The sequence below is a fragment of the Calonectris borealis genome, chromosome 14, assembly GCF_964195595.1.
Source record: "Calonectris borealis chromosome 14, bCalBor7.hap1.2, whole genome shotgun sequence".
Taxonomy (NCBI): domain Eukaryota; kingdom Metazoa; phylum Chordata; class Aves; order Procellariiformes; family Procellariidae; genus Calonectris; species Calonectris borealis.
Window position 1 is genome coordinate 9,308,970 of NC_134325.1, and position 21,132 is coordinate 9,330,101.

Consider the following 21,132-nt stretch of genomic DNA (forward strand, 5'->3'; position numbering starts at 1 on the left):
CAACGTGACAAGTAGAACTGTCACCATGAATCATGGAAGCAGAAAGTATTGCTTTCTTCTTGAAGTATGCTTGCACTTGTGATGACAAAGAGGACAAACTTACGTTTTTTTTAACTAAGCAGTGGGTAATACACATTTTAGGAGCTCAGAGTTGAAAAAGACCTGGAAAAGCTAACACCCATTCATTAAAAAGGCACTTAAAGCCATTAAGATAAATCACTTCAATACTTACCAAAATAAATTATATCTAAATTATTAATAATGGGAACAGTTTTCTTCCTGTTTTTCGTATCAGGTAGATCTGTATAGACCCGAGCATTTTGTCTTTTACCCTTTCAACAACAAAATATCTTAAATCCACTGTCAACAAAAAAAGTTTTTACAAATATATTAACGACAAAAAGAGAGACAAGGAGAATCTCCATCCTTTATTGGATGTGGGGCGGAACATTGCCACCAAGGACGAGGATAAGGCTGAGGTACTTAACGCCTTCTTTGCCACAGTCTTTAATAGTCAGAGCAGTTATCCTCAGGGTATTCAGCCCCCTCAGCTGGAAGACAGGGATGGAGAGCAGGATAAACCCCCCATAATCAAAGAGGAAGCAGTTAACAACCTGCTACCGCCACCTGGACACTCACAAGTCTATGGGGCTAGATGGGTACCCAGTACCCTGAGCTGGAAGACGGGGACGAGGAGCAGAATGAAGCCCCCATAATCCAAGGGGAAATGGTTAGTGACCTGCTACACCACTTAGACACACACAAGTCTATGGGGCCGGATAAGATCCACCCAGGGTACTAAGGGACCTGACGGAAGTGCTCACCAAGCCACTTTCAGTCGTTTATCAGCAGTCCTGGCTAATTGGGGAGGTCCCAGTTGACTGGAAGTTAGCAAATGTGATGCTCATCTATAAGAAGGGCCAGAAGAAGGATGTGGGGAACTACAGGCCTGTCAGCCTGACGTCGGTGCCGGGGAAGGTTATGGAGCAAATCATCTTGAGTGCCATCACACGGCAGGTACAGAACAACCAGGTGATCAGGCCCAGTCAGCATGGGTTTATGAAGGGCAGATCCTGCTTGACCAACCTGAACTCCTTCTATGGCCAGGTGACCCGCTTAGTGGATGAGGGAAAGGCTGTGGGTGTGGTCTACGTGGACTTCAGTAATGCCTTTGACACTGTTTCCCACAGCATTCTCCTGGAGAAACTGGTGGCTCATGACTTGGAGGGGTGCACTCTTCGCTGGGTAAAAAACGGGCTGGATGGCCGGGCCCAGAGAGTGGTGGTGAATGGAGTAAAATCCAGGTGGCGGCCGGTCACAAGTGGTGTTCCCCAGGGCTCAGTTTTGGGGCCAATCTTATTCAATAACTTTATCAATGATCTGGACGAGGCAATTGAGTGCTCCCTCAGTAAGTGTGCAGACGACACCAAGTTGGGCGGGAGTGTTGATCTGCTCGAGGGTAGGAAGGCTCTACAGAGGGACCTGGACAGGCTGGATCGATGGGCTGAAGCCAGCTGTAGGAGATTTAACAAGGCCAAGTGCTGGGTCCTGCACTTGGGTCACAACCACCCCATACAACGCTACAGCCTTGGGGAAGAGTGGCTGGAAAGCTGCCAGAGGAAAAGGACCTGGGGGTGTTGGTCGACAGCCGGCTGAATATGCGCCGGCAGTGTGCCCAGGTGGCCAAGAAGGCCAACGGCATCTTGGCCTGTATCAGAAATAGTGTGGCCAGCAGGAGCAGGGAGGTGATCGTGCCCCTGTACTCGGCACTGGTGAGGCCGCACCTTGAATACTGTGTTCAGTTTTGGGCCCCTCACTACAAGAAGGACATGGAGGTGCTGGAGCGTGTCCAGAGAAGGGCAACGAAGCTGGTGAAGGGCCTGGAGCACAAGTCTGACGAGGAGCAGCTCAGGGAACTGGGGTTTTTTAGTTTGGAGAAGAGGCGGCTGAGGGGAGACCTCATCACACTCTACAACTACCTGAAAGGAGATTGTAGTGAGGTGGGTGTTGGTCTCTTCTCCCAAGTAACAAGCAATAGGACGAGAGGAAATGGCCTCAAGTTGTGCCAAGGGAGGTTTAGATTGGACATTAGGAGAAATTTCTTCACTGAAAGGATTATCAAGCATTGGAACAGGCTGCCCAGGGAAGTGGTTGAGTCGCCATCCCTGGAGGTATTTAAAAGATGTGTAGATGTGGCGCTTAGCGACAAGGTTTAGTGCGCATGGTGGTGTTGGGTTGACGGTTGGACTCGATCTTAGAGGTCTTTTCCAACCTTAATGGTTCTATGATTCTAAGTACTATCTGCTACATTGTTGTAGTACATGGTCCTATAATTCAATTATTTTGCTTCTCCACATCACTCTAAACAATTTTTTGCTTATTATAATAACAAAACAAAGACAACCAAAGAACAAAACCTTCACATACTGTACCTGCAAAGCACAGTTCATCATTCGCACAATGTAGTCAAACTGCTGATGGTCCAGTATTGCTCGATTTTGTTTAACATGCAGGCCTAATTCCTGTGTCAGGCAGTGCCGAGCTGCCTTTCCTTTTAGGGCTCTCAGGGCTGCAGGCAGGGTCTAGAGACAAGAAAATCTAACTTTATGGAAATGAAATTAAATGGCACTATTCACACTGAATACCATTCATTCTTTATTAAGAAACTGCAAGTGACAGTATAGTAAAGAGTAACTTTAGAAATGACTCATTGGCTTGAATATCAAACTTTCACATAATGATTGGTTTAGCTTGAGTCATTAAGTATTAAATTTTTCCCATGTTTTTTTCAAATGTATTAAAACACATTTCTCACCTACATCTGTAAAAAGAAATGATTGAATATGGACAGGCATTGAAATCAGAAATGGATTATTGTGCCTGAAAGCAAGTGCTCTATTCTGTACCAGCCAGGCAAGGTCTCAACTTAGCATATCAAGGCCAACCAGCATATTTTTTGATAAGCAGTGAATGACAAATGGCTTTAGAAGTGGCATACCTCTCATAGCAATGAGGCCACAAGACTGTTATGCAGTTTATCCTAAAACAGTGCCAATATAATATTTATGCCAATGTTTTAAAGGTGCAGCAAGTGCTACATCAGCGATTATCAACTGTGGCTCTTTAGACTAGATTTAATGGGTGGTAACAGATAAAAAAGAAAAGGCAGCCTATTGTCTAAAGACAAATTTACCCTGCAGAGGGACAAAACACTACTGAAATTTTCCAAGTGGCTGTAAGCTGAAAGAGGTTAAAAACTCTTTAAAAAGAGCTACACATTTTATTAGGGCTTTTCCCATATGCATTTCCATAACATAACTTACAAATCAAGAAACGCTCATTTTCTATCTTGAGCTGCACAGCCTCAGAGATATACAGGTGATACTTTTTTGAGAAATCAAAAAATTTCTTAAAATAATTTTACAGTCATTTTCATATGTAAAATTAGATTTGAGAGTAAATTTGAGTGATTTTTCTAGAATCAATAATGGAAAACTTTATGGACAGAATCTACAAAACCTGGCAACTTCTTAACGTGAAAAAATAAGAATTTCAAGGATGACAACTCACTAGTACATTTTAGTGAAGACATGCCAAATATTTACATTCATCTCTGAGTTCTATCAAATTATTGAATTTTAACACCAGCAAAATTTACTGTACTGAAAATTTCAAAAGAGCATTGGTTGACAAACACTGAAATGCCTGTGTATGCCTTTTGTTTACATTCCTCCTAATCAATACTGCTAGACCAATATATACCTCTTTTTTAAATATAACGGACAATACTATTTATAATGGTAATATAGATTAGCAAAAAGGGCGTCAACACACCCACATAGTATTACAAACAGGTTTTCAAATCCATTAGCTTCATATTACACACAGTATTGCATTTAGATGATTAGTTTTATTGCTTACTTCATTCATTTAAATAGTTTAAATAATCATTAGTATTTGAAACAGGATTTCAAAGTGTACTTTGTGACAAGGTCAGTCTCCATTTGGTCATTAACAGAACGGAGGCTTATTTGGGAAAATTAAAATTTAATTTTATTACCTTTTCAGTCTCCAAAAATTTGTTTTCAAAAATGAACAAGATGCAGTTTCTAACAACTTCCAACCTTTGTGCACTGTTGAAAACTGTGCTTCCTTTTTCCATTATGGAAACTAACAAAGAAAAAGAAGAATATACATGTGTGAAATGTCTTCTGCAAGAGCCACAAAGATTACCAGAAAGTTCTTTTAAAAAAAAAATAAAAAATTGAACGTGCCCTCCATTTTGTTCTGTTAAGCAAATACCGTTAGTAGGCATATATAGATGGGAACATAAGGTCCTAAATCTTTGGTTTTCCTATACTATCTGAAGAAGAGCATGTTCTGAATTTTAACTAGAGTGGTTGATTCTCTTTACTACTTGTTCTATTTGCCTCATACAGGCACAAAGTTATTCCAACCTCTAACATACTAATGAAATATATAAATAAATACAAATTAATTTAAAAAAAATATATATATATGCGTGTGTGTGTTGTGCAGTGAACTATGTAGCCTTGCATATTTTGTAGCAGTAGATAACTATTTTTCCCTAAAGAATTCGTTGGCCATGCCAAGAATTCTGTGACATGGAATAAACCTGACAAACCTGTTCTCTTATCTAGATTGCAATTTGCTGAGATCTAAATATTATTTTCTCAATGCGGTGTTTTGCTCTAAATTTTCAAGAAAATTCAGAATGGAAGAACTAACATTCTCTTTTTCTCTTTATTATCAAGTAAATAGAATATAAATGCAGAATATGCCCTTCTTGTAGATTATAATGAGCTCCTAATATCCAAGGATTTTGACATACAGGATAGCAGGAAGTATGAGTGTGAAAGCTGCTCCTTGGAAAAAAAAGAAAAACAAACTTTGACGTAAAAATTAACTTATTAAGAAAGAAAACCTTCTCTTTCATCTAGCCTTTTAAAGAAAGACAACAGAACACAAGCACGTACTCTATGATAACAGATTCAATAATATAGTCAACAGCAAAGGCAGGTGAATAGAATTTATCTTCTTACATAAACCCAAACAGAAACAGGCCTGGAAGCGGCCTCAAGAGGCCATCTAGTTCATCCTGCTGTCCCTAGACAGGATCAACTGTATTTATGTTATTTCTCATGTTTGTCTAATACATTCCCAAAGTTCTGTGATAACAGAGACTCCATGGCTTCACAAGAAATCCATTCAACTGCCTCACAATCCTCATTTTACCAAGTTTTTCCTGACTAATAACTCTACTTTTGTGCTGCAATTAAACCCATTACTTCTTATCACTGCAGATTATTCCCCTTCTTTTTTTTAACAGCCTCTTATGTAATTGAAGACTGCTATTATGTGTTCCCTCAGTCTTCTATTTTTCAGTCTAAACAACTCTCCATCTTTCCTTGTAGGTCACATTCTCCAGACTGCTGGTCATTCTTGTTGCTTTCTTCTGGACTCCCTCCAATAGAACCAAAAATGGAGACAGCCTTCCAGTGTCCAAAAATGGATGCAAACAGCTGAGGTCTTACTGAGTACAACAAAAGCATTTCACCATGGGGTTCACTGACTGTACTCCTGTTTATACATCCTGCTAAGATGTCTGTCTTTTTTGCAATAGCTTCATATAGTTGGGTCATGTTTGCCCTATGATCATTATAATCCCCAAATTAATTTCTGAAGAACTGTTGCCTAGTCAGTTGATCATGCCTATGCAAGTGCAATACCTCACTTAACAAAAACAGTAGAGAAGGACAAAATTCAACAGAGCCTAGATCTCTAATTTTTCAAGATTGATTTGAATTCTAATCCCATCCTTAAAAAGTTTTGCAAGCTCTGCCGTCTTCATGTGTCCTGCAAGTTTACTAAACATACTTGTTTATGTCACCATTCATATTGATGAATGTGACTACTAATAGAATTTTTCTGGCATCAAAATGAAATTGACAGGCCTACAATGTCTACATCTGTGCTTTATATTTAAATATAGGTATATTTATTTTGAGACAGATGCTATGTTTGTTCCTTGCCTTTTTCCAATAATTTACATGTCTCTTCCACTACTGTCAGATGAGAAACCCTAACAGTTCAAAGCTTGGTTCAGCTAGTCCTACAAGTAACCTACAGTGATATTCATCCGACCTAGATCAGTAGACAATATCAAATTTAATAGTTCAATTTAAGTCAGATCAAATCCTTTTTTCTTGTTAGTAATTATGCCACTCACACTCTGGATGTTTGAATTCTTAGTAAAGGCTGATGCAAAAGGGCTTTTAAAAATGCAAAGGCAAACAGGCAAGTCTATATACTAAAGATTACCACGATTGCTAAAAATACTGTGTTAACATGAAATTGGGAGCAACACATTGCAGCCATGCTAATTATATATTCAACTCATAAGATAGGATGACAAATAGGTAAGTTGGGGAACAAGTAAACATACCAACAGGGGGACCCGCTGGAACGACGCACTTCTTGTCCCCCCGAGTGGCAGGGGGGGCACCCTGACTCCTTGCAAGGCCTTCCTGGAGGAGCTCCTGCACCCGGCACTCATTGATCCGGGGGAAAGGGAGAATGTGAACCCGCAAGTGGGAGCCCTCCGTGGGCCGCGGCACTTTCTGGAATGCTATGTGGGGATTGGGATTCTCCTGCAGGTCAGAAGCAAAAGGTTATAACACAAATGTGTTATGTAGTATTACCATCTGTCTCATCCAATTTTATTGCTGTTTTGTGTATCTGTCATACCTGCAAGATTAATAAGCCAGGTATCTAATGCAGCTGACTAAAATCATGTTTCATATTCATATCATCCTTGATTCATTATCTGTAATACTTCCAACTTTGTTAAAGGCTTTTATAAAATTATTTCTGGCAACATACAAAATTCAAAAAGAAAGAGAGCAAAGAAAATCACTGCTTAACTTAAGTTGATTTTATGCAGCTTAAAGAATATTTAGGATTGAATAGAAATTAGTTTGACAATCAACCTCCTCATTAGAGAGAGGGCTGAAGAATATTAAAACATACAGTCTCTTCACCGAGTACCGAGAAATACTCTCATTTTGATCAAGACTACAAAGTGAAAATTCATTTTAGGGACCAATTTCCTATCTTCTGTATGTCCCATAAAAATTTGTCACACAGCTCACTGTTTGCACTAAAAAAAATGAAAAAACTTAGTATAGGTGATCAACGACAGTAAATGATGGGCCTAAACTGCAAGGAAAGTAAAAAGCAGCTGTCACATCAGATTTTGGGGTGTTCTCAAAGGATAGAAAAGACTTCTATTGTTCTATAATTTCCACTGTGAAAATAAATGTTTGCCTACATGATTTTTTCACTCACTCTTTTATGGTCTTTGTTTTCTTTTTCTTTAAAAGAAAATGTAATAAGCAGCCACAAAGAAAGCTTTTATCCTTGCTTTTGGGTTTTCTTGCAGAGGTCTTCAGAATTAAAAAAAATTAAAAATCAGTTTCACACTGCAGAACACCGACTTATTTGTTTTACCAAAATAACTGCTGTATCTGCTATTATGTAATTATCATATTTGCCTTGATCTTGACATTTTCATGCAATACTGAAGACATTAGCAAAACACGCCCTGTACCATACAACAGAGATGTGACTGTATGTGGGGTATTTGAAGACTTGCTCTATGTAGGTAAGCTCTGTTGGCGTTTGTCAATCTCAGATGCAGTATCAGTGCAATATGTGTTCCTATATGTGGACACGCATCTTCTGCCTCTGGTGTTCAGCAACCGCAAAAACCATGTACATCACAAACCACTAAGTTTTACTCAACTGCCTCCACATTGATTTCAGCTTGTTTAAAACACACTTTCCAGAAAGATATCCCAAAGAGCGCAAGATATGAAAATTCACCATTTCTTTTTTTTTTTCCCCCTCAAATGGTTGATAATCTTTCCTGTTTGCGTTTTTTTCTGGCTTGAGGTTGTACCTTTTCCAAAATACAGCTGAGATCTACATGTTCCACGAGGATTCTAACACCATTCACAGGATAACCTCTCACGTCTTGAGGAGTGTAACGATCAATCAAACAGAACAGGGTATTCTCATCTCTTCATTCATATACCAGGGCTTATCATTAATCATGTTTGAATTTACTATTATCCAATTTGACTCTATGCTGTTACATATTACTGGCTATGCACCACTGCCAAAGAGTGCTACTCAATCAATTAGGCTTCTGTTGTACAAGCACAAGTAGCTTGCAATAAAACTTGTAAGCAGAAGCTAGCTTGATACTTTCATTAATGGGAGCAAAAGGCAACAAGGAGATCAAATGCATCAACTTGAGAAATAGCAGTCATAACAAACCAGCTATTTAGCCATACAAATTCTCTGCAGAGGAAAGTTTAATGAAACAAGCGAAAAACCTAGCTAGGGAGATGAGAGCAGCAGATGCCAAAAGAAGCAAGGCATGGAAGGGAAACACAATCTCAGCAGAGGCTAACAGATGACATAAAAAGGAAAAAAACAGAAAGGGAGAATAACTATTCCACATTCCATTTCATGTAGAAGAGAGATCCAGAGGAAAGATACAGAAAGAGTTACTTTAATCTTGGCCATCACAAACCTAATCTCAGCTGTGTATGCTATTAGGAATGTAGACCTAATGTCTTCAACTACTGAAGCAGTATATGCCAAAAACTTGTCTAGATTTTCCACTTCCACCAGCTAGACTAATACAAACATTATCCCTCCCTAACAAACCTTGTTTGTCATATGTATCTAGACTGTCACAGCTACAATACGATGACTATTTAAACTGTGGAACGAGATGTCAAAATATGTCATGCAGTGAGTTTAAAATCAGGCAGCTCTAGGCATAACTTACAGAAGCAATGTTACTCATCACAGAGTTTTATTCAAAGATAGATGTATGCGTAACTACTAAAAATCTGACTTAAATACACTAAATTATTGACTTAGTGGCAGTGAAGTAGCAGGTCAATCACAATGGTATAAATAAATCTCGTCATAAGAAAAGACTACAATGAATGAGTTTTGACACCGATTTTAAGAAATAATGTAAGTGAAAAGTTGCACATATGCACATTCACGAATGCTTTATTGGCTCTTTCATTTTAAAAAGGATCTATATCCACTAGAAAACAAATACAAATGTTTGCCATCTCCTTTGGAGTAATTTAGTATCGTAATACTGATGTGATGTGATGGTTGGAGGCCGTCTTGGGCATAGCAATCACAAAATGATAGTTTTCAGTTCTTGGAGAAGTAAGGAGGGGGGTCAGCAGAACTGCCACCTTGGACTTCTGGAGGGCAGACCTTGGCCTGTTGAGGAGACTGGGTGACAGAGTCCCTTGGGGGGCAGTCCTGAAGGGCAAAGGAGTCCAGGAAGGCTGGACATTCTTCAAGAAGGAAATCTTAAAGGCGCAGGAACAGGCCGTCCCCATGTGCTGAAAGACGAGCCGGCAGGGAAGAAGACCGGCCTGGCTGAACTGAGAGCTTTGGCTGGAACTCAGGAAAAAAAGGAGAGTTTATGACCTTCGGAAGAAGGGGCAGGCAACTCAGGAGGACTACAAGCATGTTGTGAGGTTATGCAGGGAGAAAATTAGAAAGGCAAAGCCCAACTAGAACTTAACCTGGCTACTGCCATAAAAGACAATTAAAAAATGTTTCTATGAATACATTAGCAACAAAAGGAGGGCTAAGGAGAATCTCCATCCTTTATTGGATGTGGGGGGAAACATAGTGACAAAGGATAAGGAAAAGGCTGAGGTACTTAATTCCTTCTTTGCCACAGTCTTTAATAGTAAGACCAGTTGTTCTCTGGGTACACACTACCCTGAGCTGGAAGAAGGGGACGAGGAGCAGAATGAAGCCCCCATAATCCAAGGGGAAATGGTTAGTGACCTGCTACACCACTTAGACACACACAAGTCTATGGGGCCGGATAAGATCCACCCAGGGTACTAAGGGACCTGACGGAAGTGCTCACCAAGCCACTTTCAGTCGTTTATCAGCAGTCCTGGCTAATTGGGGAGGTCCCAGTTGACTGGAAGTTAGCAAATGTGATGCTCATCTATAAGAAGGGCCAGAAGAAGGATGTGGGGAACTACAGGCCTGTCAGCCTGACGTCGGTGCCGGGGAAGGTTATGGAGCAAATCATCTTGAGTGCCATCACACGGCAGGTACAGAACAACCAGGTGATCAGGCCCAGTCAGCATGGGTTTATGAAGGGCAGATCCTGCTTGACCAACCTGAACTCCTTCTATAGCCAGATGACCCGCTTAGTGGATGAGGGAAAGGCTGTGGATGTGGTCTATGTGGACTTCAGTAAAGCCTTTGACACTGTTTCCCACAGCATTCTCCTGGAGAAACTGGTGGCTCATGGCTTGGAGGGGTGCACTCTTCGCTGGGTAAAAAACGGGCTGGATGGCCGGGCCCAGAGAGTGGTGGTGAATGGAGTAAAATCCAGGTGGCGGCCGGTCACAAGTGGTGTTTCCCCAGGGCTCAGTTTTGGGGCCAATCTTATTCAATAACTTTATCAATGATCTGGACGAGGCAATTGAGTGCTCCCTCAGTAAGTGTGCAGATGCCACCAAGTTGGGCGGGAGTGTTGATCTGTTCCAGGGTAGGAAGGCTCTACAGAGGGACCTGGACAGGCTGGATCGATGGGCTGAAGCCAGCTGTAGGAGATTTAACAAGGCCAAGTGCTGGGTCCTGCACTTGGGTCACAACCACCCCATACAACGCTACAGCCTTGGGGAAGAGTGGCTGGAAAGATGCCAGAGGAAAAGGACCTGGGGGTGTTGGTCGACAGCCGGCTGAATATGAGCCGGCAGTGTGCCCAGGTGGCCAAGAAGGCCAACGGCATCTTGGCCTGTATCAGAAATAGTGTGGCCAGCAGGAGCAGGGAGGTGATCGTGCCCCTGTACTCGGCACTGGTGAGGCCGCACCTCGAATACTGTGTTCAGTTTTGGGCCCCTCACTACAAGAAGCACATTGAGGTGCTGAAACATGTCCAGAGAAGGGCAGCGAAGCTGGTGAAGGGTCTGGAGAGCAAGTCTGATGAGGAGCGGCTGAGGGAAAGGGAGTTGTTTAGCCTGGAGAAAAGAAGGCTGAAGAGGAGACCTCATCGCACTTTACAACTACCTGAAAGGAGGTTGTAGCGAGGTGGGTGTCAGCCTCTTCTCCCAAGTAACAAGTGATAGGACAAGAGGAAATGGCCTCAAGTTGCGCCAAGGGAGGTTTAGATTGGACATTAGGAAAAAGAAAGACCTGAATTTGGAATTGCACGTTGCTATATGCAGCACCACTATTAAATTAGTAGTAGAGAATTTAATATTTATTCAGAAGTTTTTATTTCCAGTAACTTAATTTTAGCTCTTAATAGAAGATGATTCCATCAGTACTTATAATTAAGAGAATGCTATAGGATGAGGAGGTATACCATGGAATAAATAATATTTTATTACAGATGAAATCTCATAGATGAAATGAATCTATGTAACAAATATTCTGACGCCTGATGTTTCTCTTCATTTTCCACAACATACATTCTCTTATCATAAGTCTGAAGTGTCAGTGTAAGGATATCAGTGTTAAAATACTCCAGTAAGTATGCTACACCACATACGGACTAGAGACAACATTTCGCACACGTTTTTAAATGTGAAATGGTTTTAGTCCACAAAGATGTATTTGCTCTCTCTTCCAATGTCTATTATCAACTAGGTAGATTAAAATGTGTATCAATTCTTTCCTTCAAAAAAAGTGTAACAGTTGTTTGGCAATTTCAGAGGAAAAGAGAGATGGAGCAAATTCTGCAACCAAGTACAATATTAAAGCCAGACTAACCTCATTTCACACACCTTACTATTCACATATTCCGTTTACTTGAAATACATAGATATATTTTTCCATCCAAAATCTACTGACACAAAGATTGCTGAATGCACTGGTTGTAAAGTTTTGGATTTCCTATGGAAAAGATACTAATTTTACCCCAAACAAAGATTGCATTGACACTGACAAAATGCTTAAAGGCAATTCATTTTGGGAAAAAAAAGACACACACAACCCACCCCCCACGCCTCTCCAAAACACCCCGGAACTTAGCAGTACTTAGTAATTCTTGTGATTTTTTTTATAGAAGTGTAGATGTAAATCATAGTTTTGGGGAAGTGGGATACAGAAAAGAAAGGGCGATAAAGGTATTAACTGACTGCGTAATAGATACTGCTCTGTGGAGTCTGAACAGCAACAGGAAGTGTGAGGGGGAGGGATATTAGCTGATGCCAAAAAAAAAAAAAAAAAAAGAAATCAACAACAACAAAAAAGAACCCAGCTAATGGAATGATAAGAGATTTTACAAAAGCACCATGTAACATAAAGGCATGACAGGAAGGCAAGAATGAAACTGTAAATGGTATTCTAGGAAACCTAAAGAGTCCAAGAAACAGGCTGTAAGAAATGAAATAGTGCTTGCTGAGCACACAAACCATAGGGACTGGGTTGCACAACAGGAAAGATCTGCTGAAAGTATACATTATGCCAAATTGCATGTACAGTTTTCATATGAAAAGTGTTGAGAGGCAAGAAAAGAGATGTATTTGGCATGGACAGGTTGCGGCAGAGAAAATAACAGTTTATATACATTATGTGAATACACACTAAGAAAATAGTAGCTATATGTAAATCAATATTAGAATTAATAAATCAATATTACTATATTGAACTTCCTTCATATGTACAAAATGGGTGACATTTAAACTTCCAAAGTCTTTTGTCATAATGCAGATGATGACAACCACAAGCAGTCACTTCCATTTTCAGATACTGGATCAATCTGAGAAATAAGAATTTTCAATGTTAGTATCTCAACTCTAAAAGTACGGCAGGTATAGTAAACTTACATTTTTGAAGAGCTGTTCTGCAAGTTCTCTAATATGTTTTATCATTTTTGGTGGATTACCTTCCTCAGCTTTAATTCTTTCAACTTCAAAGGCTACCAACTTTAAAACAAACAAACAAAAAGGATAAAAACGTTGATAATTCAACTAAAAATAATTTCTTTCCTATTTAAGTCAAGAAATGTTAATCTGAAATTGAAACCGAGCAAAGAAAACTGAACACTGAAAAATGTGCAATATCACGTTGCTCTGGAACATGAGACATTTTCACTTTCTTATAGAGCTTCTGTTACCAGACTTTATAGTCCCACCTAACACAGAAAGTCCTACATACCTAAAACATTCCTTTAACATTTCTTATACCACAATCCGTATTTCTCATATATACTACTACTATACAGAATTAATACCAAACTCTATTTGTATTCTACATTCAAATAAAAGCCTGCACAGTAAAAATATGGCATTACTTTTTAAAAGAAAAAATGTTTGTCCCAGTTTATATTGTTGGGTATGTATCTAATTTAATATTTCTCAATTAGTTTTTTCAATGTTTCTAAGAATATAATTAAATTACTCAAAATAATTCTGTACTAGCATATGTGATGCATTATGAAGTTCCAAACCTGACAATAGGAACAGCATTACCATGATTTATACAACTGTTCAACTTCATACATATAAGCAGGGTATAATTTTATGCAAGTAAGCTAGAAATGTATGCTTAGTAGAAAATGAGAATTGAGAAGTTTAGTATAAACTTTATATAATAAACAGTGAGGATTCAGAAGTATTTCAACAGTTTTTCACATGCTGAAATATCATAGGTACATTTTAATTTCCTTGGGAATATAGAAACAGTTTTCACCTCATCAAAAAGATCACAGGCTCTGAAAGGAGGACCCCTCTCTGACACAAAACCAGCAAATGCCATTCCATTGAGAACTTTGGTTAGAAAGTCATTCTCAATTAAGCCTCGCTGCCCCAAGAAGGCTGCCTGCAATAAAGGTAGAGAAAAATGCATGTATTTTATCAGTATCAAAACTACAACCAACTATTTATGGACTAGCAGTTAAACATTTTCACCAGCTTATAGTAATATGTGGTACTTTCTAATTAAATATTTTGTATTACCTAGTATCTTTTTATACCTAAGTTCAGGAGTGATGTAACAGGAAGTTTGATGCACACATTTTGTAAATCTCACAGGCAGTGACAGAAACTAGTACTTTCAAGTATTGTTTTCTAATTACACACGTTTTCAAAATTCTTTAATGATTCCTCAAATGTTTCTTTGTATTAAATTTTAATGTTAACTTTGTTTCACATTTCATCACTGTCCCTGCAATTAACCCCACTAAAATGCATTTATATAGTGCTATGTCAAAATCACATGCTTATCACATGTAGATTATTTTATTTTATTTTTTTAAACTTTAACGCTTGTTCAAAAGGCAAGCTCGTGGGAATAACGTGACACAAATGAATACTAACTAAATATACATAACTGCTTCTCTTTTACCTTATGGAAATGAATCACTGGTTCAGCATGAATTCTGATCAGCTGAAGACATGACCGGTATCCTTGGAAAAGTTGTGCAAATAGCCTGAGGAAGATTGCTCGCACTTCTTTGTCCTGTAAGCAGTAATTGAATATGCTGTCAAAACATTTTCGTATTCTAAACTTTTTCACACTTTGTATAAAGCTAACTGAGAAGCGCCTACAAATTAATCAAACAATGCAGCAGTGTAGCATACGAAGCGGAGATACTTGTACACATATGAAGTTATCTTATATCAGGCTACAGTTTCACTGACCTGTCCTCAGATGGCAATGATAGATTTAGTACATATTCACCCCTGTACTCCTACTGCTCTTTTCTATGCCTGCACAACAGCCTCTGGGCAATGCAAGCGTAACTGTTGGGGTGGTCACGTGGTGAACCACATGAAGGAACTGCCATGAGAGAAAACTGATGCTAAATAAAGGAAAGAGGGTATTTTAGCCTAGATTTATTCCCTAAAATAAATATGGCTCTGCAGCACTACACATGCGGTGCCATTGGAGTGGGCAGGGGCGGCAGGGAACCACAGGAGCCTAAGCTGGCATTGCTGCTGCTTGAGGAACCAGGCTCAGAGCATCACCATAGTCATCTGCTGTGGCTCTGCCAGCTGAGGAGACGGCTCTATGTTTGCTCAGCTACCTGTCTAGGACTCTTCCAACTCATATTTTCACTTGCCAATCTACTGCAGCCAAAATAAGCCAGGTTTAGTTTAAAAAGTTTACAATAGTAGATCTCTAAAGTTCTGGATTATTTTGATTTACATGAGTAAGGGAGTGCTTACATGAACATCTACAGGTTAATGGAAATGATGTGAACAGCTGGGGGCAGACTTGGGGCAGTGACATCTTCAGCTGGCCCAGATGCAACTGAAGACTGATCAAATCCTGTGCCACCCACGTTATTTTATCTTAGCTCAGATACCTACTCAGACTGCTACCTAAAAATTGTTTTATGACCTTAGGTATTACGGTATCTCAAAGGATTTTTAAAACAAATTCTAACTTTAAAAGTTACAAGCAGCAAAGAATATTAGATTAACGAATCACGTAAACAGCTGATCAGCTAATCAACAAGCAAATACAACCTAAATAAGTTAAAGCTTGTAATGATTTTTTAAAAAAAATATATACAAGATTCTATAAAGCTGTCCCTATTGGAATATTTTTTTAGATGCCTGTTTATTCTTCTCTGGAACATGACTGGTGTTATTCTATTTTTAACTTAATTTTTTTAAGGGCTCACTTTACTGAGAGATATTCTCATTTTCTTTGTGTCCAGGCTGCTCTCTAGGATTTTAACAGGCACATTTGTACGCTGACTTTTGGACTGTTTGAGAACATGGTTGTTTCTTTCAGATTTAAAAAAATTCTTATTTTAATACAAAATTACATTAATTTGTAACTTCACCATTCAAAGTGAGACCTTAGCTGAAGTTTACTATTCATTTAAATGAAATCTGGATGACATTTTCTGTCTTCAGCAATGAAAAAAAACAATCTTAAAGCAAGAAATTAGAACAACAAATACATTGTACCACTTCAGAGTTTTACATTTTTGAATACACCTACACAAAAAACCCGAGGTGTGTTCTTAAATTGAATTGGCTTTTGGATTTTAGCTTGGACTACCAACTCATGTTCAATTCTAGACACTCCTACAAGATAAAACCAGCAGCTTTACCAAGTTGTTAAGTTATCATGGCTTCACAACTACTTTTAATCTAAATTAACTAGATTTTAGTAGAAAACTTTCTACAGACTTTTTTTTAGTATAGACAATTACATATTGTTTCAGGTTGAGGTTCATTAAAGCCAAATCCAATGTTAAAAACCATACAACTCCATTCCCAATATGTTCAAGCATACAATGCATAATAATTATCATTATTATTGTAAAACCAGTGACTTATGTTTTGCTGACACAGCTACCACTTCTATCTTTACTCATATTTACTCTAAAATCTAGATCTTGAATGACATTTTTAATGTTTCTGAACCTTTTTTTTCTTGGGGGGTTGGATGGGGGGTCTATATGAGAACTTAATTTTAACATTTACACACACACACAAGACTAGTTTGTCCACTCATGTAAAATTCTGCACCTTTACTGGTCTACAAAATAGAGAAGGCACAGATTTAACTCAACAGACAGCAATATTAGAAGAAAATAAGGTGCTTCCATATTAATACAAATACATTTATAAAAACTTCTAACCCATTGAAGTGCTTTTAGAGGGCAGAATGCAAAGTCCAATAGCATTTCTTTGCTCCATCAGTAACACTATAAAGGATATGGAAAAGAAAACACAAAGTAGAAATTCCTAAAAGAAAGATAGGCTAAAATTTCAACAGTTTTCTACTTAAGAACGTCAGACATAACACAGAAATCTTACCAGCATTTTTGAGTGTGATAAAGCTGTTCGTGGGGGAGGGAATGCATAATCCGCTGTTTCCAAATCAGGGTGCAAAACCTAGAGAATTTTTTAAACAAAATTTTTTTCCCCTCATTTTGCTGAGGAAAGGACAAATTATTTTTTTCTTCTTTATCAAATTAACATTCACTGATATTAAGTAGCTCAAATAACAGATTGAGTTAAATTATGAAGACTTTATGGAAATAAAGGTGGGATTAATTTCTCAGCTTCAGGTTTCTATAAGTGAGCTAGTTATCAAAAACTCCTATTACAGTCAATGAAACTAATATAGTTAAGTATTTTAGAGTTGATTCATCTGAAACAGATTAACAGACAGAAAATTCTTCTCTTTAAGACAAGATTTGTTCAGAAGCCTTCAAATAAGGTGTTTTCTAACTCATGACAACGACAGTGAAAAGACAAACAGAACTACTTTTTTTTTCGTGATGCCCTAATGCAGAATCAATCATTCTTGAATATTGATATAGGGTCATCATACAAATAAACTTTAAGACTAATAGGTTGTTCACTTGTTAGACTTCAAGACAATGTTGAAATGAATTTATGAAAACAGAAAAGAATCTAAAATGAATAGTAACAATGCTGCTCAAACACTGAGGTTGAACTCTTATTAAAAAATCATTATTAGGAAGGAAAAATCACTACTTCTTGAATAGTGAAAAAATATTTTAATAGTAAACTACTGATGATATTAACTCTAACTTCAGGTAATAAATTCTCCTAAAAACAGGAATGTTGGCAGGAATCGTAGTTTTAAATCTCACATTTCCAGTGTATTTGAAAGCAATTTAATACTGAAATTAATTTTTCATTCTTTAAAAATAGGTGAGAAGATGGAAAATGGGGTTTGTATCAAAACATACTAGAGAAAGCGCCATTTGAGTCTGATGTAGCAGTGGCTCTGGCAGCTGAGAAAGATGAATACATTCAGGAATTTTAATTGTGCCTCCATCCAGGTCTGCTATGATTACATCTAACTGTAAGGAACAAACAAAAATAGTATCGGTAGTGTATACTGTGAGCATAGTTTAAAAACACAACAGTTCAAATTTCAATGTAAATTAAAATAAACAAATTAAAACAGTACTAAATTTAATGTAGAGAATGCTTTTGATAAAGGAAATACTCCAAATACTTCATATTACTGAATCTAGCTGTGAAAAATGAATGTAAACCAAATAAAGTGAAATTAGGGCAAACTTTCAAAAGTGACTTCTGTTTCTGGATATTCCAGGTTCATGTTCAGTGATCTAATAGGCTGTTTGCAAAAGGACACAGTCAGGACTGTAAGTAAAATTACGTGTTTCTAGGTACCTCTGTAACCCTGGTTCAGTTTCTCCAAGCATGTGCTTAAAAAGTAAGGATGCAATAAAATAATTCAGGGTACATTTGAAAATTTTAAGTGAATTGTTCAAACTCATGACAAATACATGACAAAGCTAGAAATGGATCCACTCCTTCCCACCCTGCACTAGAATCAAATTGTTTCCCTCCTCTACTTTATAGTCTCAATGTATTTACAAAAGAATTGACGCTTTTTCTTTTTTCTCCTCCTGATTGTCTTGCCTTGCCTTCTACGGTAATATTTTACAAGTATATGTATTGTTCATATAAACATCTCTGAAACATGGAAAATCTCTGCAACTAAACATTACAAATGACATCATGACTATGAATATGCTGGGTAGACGTACTTACAAGCTCATGAATGTCATTGCGAAAGACAGAATGTACTCCAATTATGAAAGGTGTCGGTGAGCTGAGAACTTCCAATAGCTGTGCAGGAAGAATTGGAATATAGGGATAACTGTGAAAAGAATAAATAAAATAAAATAAAAGCTCCCAACTATCCCTTCACATAGGGCAGCTTTTTTCTTTAAAGAAAACCCAAAAACTTCCTGTTACGTATTAAGTTTACTATAAATATCTGTATTTTAAAAATACAAAAGATTAAAGTATTTCTTAAATACTTCTTTATAAAGTGCCATGCTGTTAAAAGAACATGTCATGTAAGCTCCAGAAATTATTATATTATAGGGTGTACTATTTATTGTAAACAAGAGTATTTTGCAAAATAAGAAAATACTATCTGTATTTGTAACATTTATGTTATATGGACATTATATTTGTCCGCAACTTTTAGGTAACTAGGGACATTAAAGTTATGCATAATACTTCTATTTTAAAAAGATGGCTGATTTTTGGCCAGACACCAACAATTCAGCCTTTTGTAAAATATCATTATTAAGAAATCTTTAAATGAAATCTTTTGCTTTGACATTGAAAAGACAACTAAACATTATGTATAGAATTCTGTATTTCAGATAGTTTACTTGATTTGACAATTAAAAAAAATTTAGTGTTTTCATCAGAGCAACATGAAAATCTGATTGATCAATGCCTTTCAACACCTAATTTATAGTTATTAAAAATTTACAGTAATGACATATTTTAGCATTAAGAAACATATTCCAAAACTCACTCACAATTTTTTCCCTTCTTATTCTATATTAAAATGAAGCCCATCTCTGAAATATTTTAAATGAAAATGTGCTACTAAAATACAAGCATCTTTTAAAACAGATGAGTCAGAATCAGATGTCGTCTTCTTAAAAAAGCCAAATAGCTTGACATTAAGTTTTCCATTTCAAAACGCTGGATTCAGATGTGGCTTTTTAGAGAGAATTAATTTATTCATTTAAATTCATTCTCTGAGGGACATTTGTCAGTGACTTAAAACTGTGATACAAGCTAATGTAGATGTTATCTTAGAACCACAGAATCTTTCGGGTTGTAAATGGCCTCAGGAGATCATTTAGTCCAACCTTTTGCTCAAAGCAGGGTCAAGACTGAATCCAGATCAAGTTACCCTAGGTTTTCAGTTGGGTCCTGAAAACCTACAGGGATGGAAACACCACAGGCTTTCTGTTCCACTGCTTAGTTATCCTCATAATAAAACATGTTTTCCCTGCATCCAGTCAGAAACCTCCCTCTCCCTGTTTTGGTTTACAATCTCTTGCTCTCCTACCATGCACCTCCTCTTACTTGTTGGCAGCCTGTTATTAGGTCTCCCCCATATCTTTTCCATGCATTTACTCATGGATCATCACTGTCAAATTCTACCATTCAACTGATGTGAGCAGGGTTTCTATTGCACTTGTAGGTGGGATGTTTCTCCTTTAATTGTTTCCACTATCATGATGCAATCAGATTTTTGTTAATGATGTGTACAGACTAGCACTTGTATATATGATCATGAAAACCTTTGCTTATTTGAACAAACATAGCACAAATCTTTTGTTAAGGACAATGTAATATAAGTTATAAAATGAGTTATAAAATTAGTCAAAGAGTTCAAAGATTCAAAACTCAACTCACCTATACTTGAGGGGAAACATCAAAGACTCCAGAGCCCTACAGGCATCACTGAGCCTCTGAAAGCTTGCAGAGTGAAAGAGAACTTTATTTTCTGTAAGCACGGCACAGAATAAGCTGAGTACATTTTGGATTCCTTAAAAAAAAAACAAACCAAAAAACAAACAAACTGTAACAACGTGCCAAAAGAAGAATCAAAATTACATTAAAATGTACCATTTTCTGGAGGAATTTTGAAAAAGCATATAATAAATGCATAAATTGCCAAATCCCAAGTTTTTCTACTTTTTGTTTAACTAGTGCAGCTTCCTTACTATTTTTCAGGTTGCTAAAATACTATCTGAATGTATTTCTACATTTCAAATATATTGTATTATATCACCCTTTCAATACCACTTTTAAGGATTTCCTCTTCTCAGCACAGACCCCCGCAATGCTTAATAACGACTTCAAACCCTATTACGTGTATGTTCTGCATAGCCTTATGTGTATCTAGATTTCAATTCCAGTCACTGATCCAGGCTTAACTTCTAAACCTTTATGTATTTCCACGGGGGGCGGGGGGAATCACACTGCCAAGCTCAAAAGAAAATGACAAAAACTTCCTAGTAAATACATTCATACTTTATCCATGGAAAGCATTCTAGGATTCACAAGGTTAAAAAAGGGCAGTAAGAGTGCACATGTCATTAGAAGGATATGTTAAAGAAGAGCTGACCGTTTAAACAAGCCCCACTAGATTTAGGGTAAGACTCATGAATCAGATGATAGGGGTTTTTTTAAGACAACATAATTTACCTAGGAGACAAAGCCATGTGCTTTCAGGGAAAACCAA

The 21,132-nt window shown here is 37.6% G+C and overlaps 1 protein-coding gene across 1 annotated transcript in view; it reads right to left on the minus strand.

Moving 5' to 3' along the window:
- The window catches only part of SBF2 (SET binding factor 2), a 320,494-nt gene that overhangs the window by 105,579 nt on the left and 193,783 nt on the right, over positions 1–21,132 (minus strand). The window contains exons 11-20 of the mRNA XM_075163145.1: positions 20,301–20,433; positions 18,621–18,729; positions 17,786–17,899; positions 16,881–16,958; positions 14,446–14,559; positions 13,792–13,920; positions 12,927–13,025; positions 6,467–6,671; positions 4,061–4,170; positions 2,433–2,582 (exon numbers count right to left, since the gene is read on the minus strand). Of these exons, the coding sequence (XP_075019246.1) occupies positions 2,433–2,582; positions 4,061–4,170; positions 6,467–6,671; positions 12,927–13,025; positions 13,792–13,920; positions 14,446–14,559; positions 16,881–16,958; positions 17,786–17,899; positions 18,621–18,729; positions 20,301–20,433 (1,241 nt within the window). The remainder of the gene's footprint in view (positions 1–2,432; positions 2,583–4,060; positions 4,171–6,466; positions 6,672–12,926; positions 13,026–13,791; positions 13,921–14,445; positions 14,560–16,880; positions 16,959–17,785; positions 17,900–18,620; positions 18,730–20,300; positions 20,434–21,132) is intronic.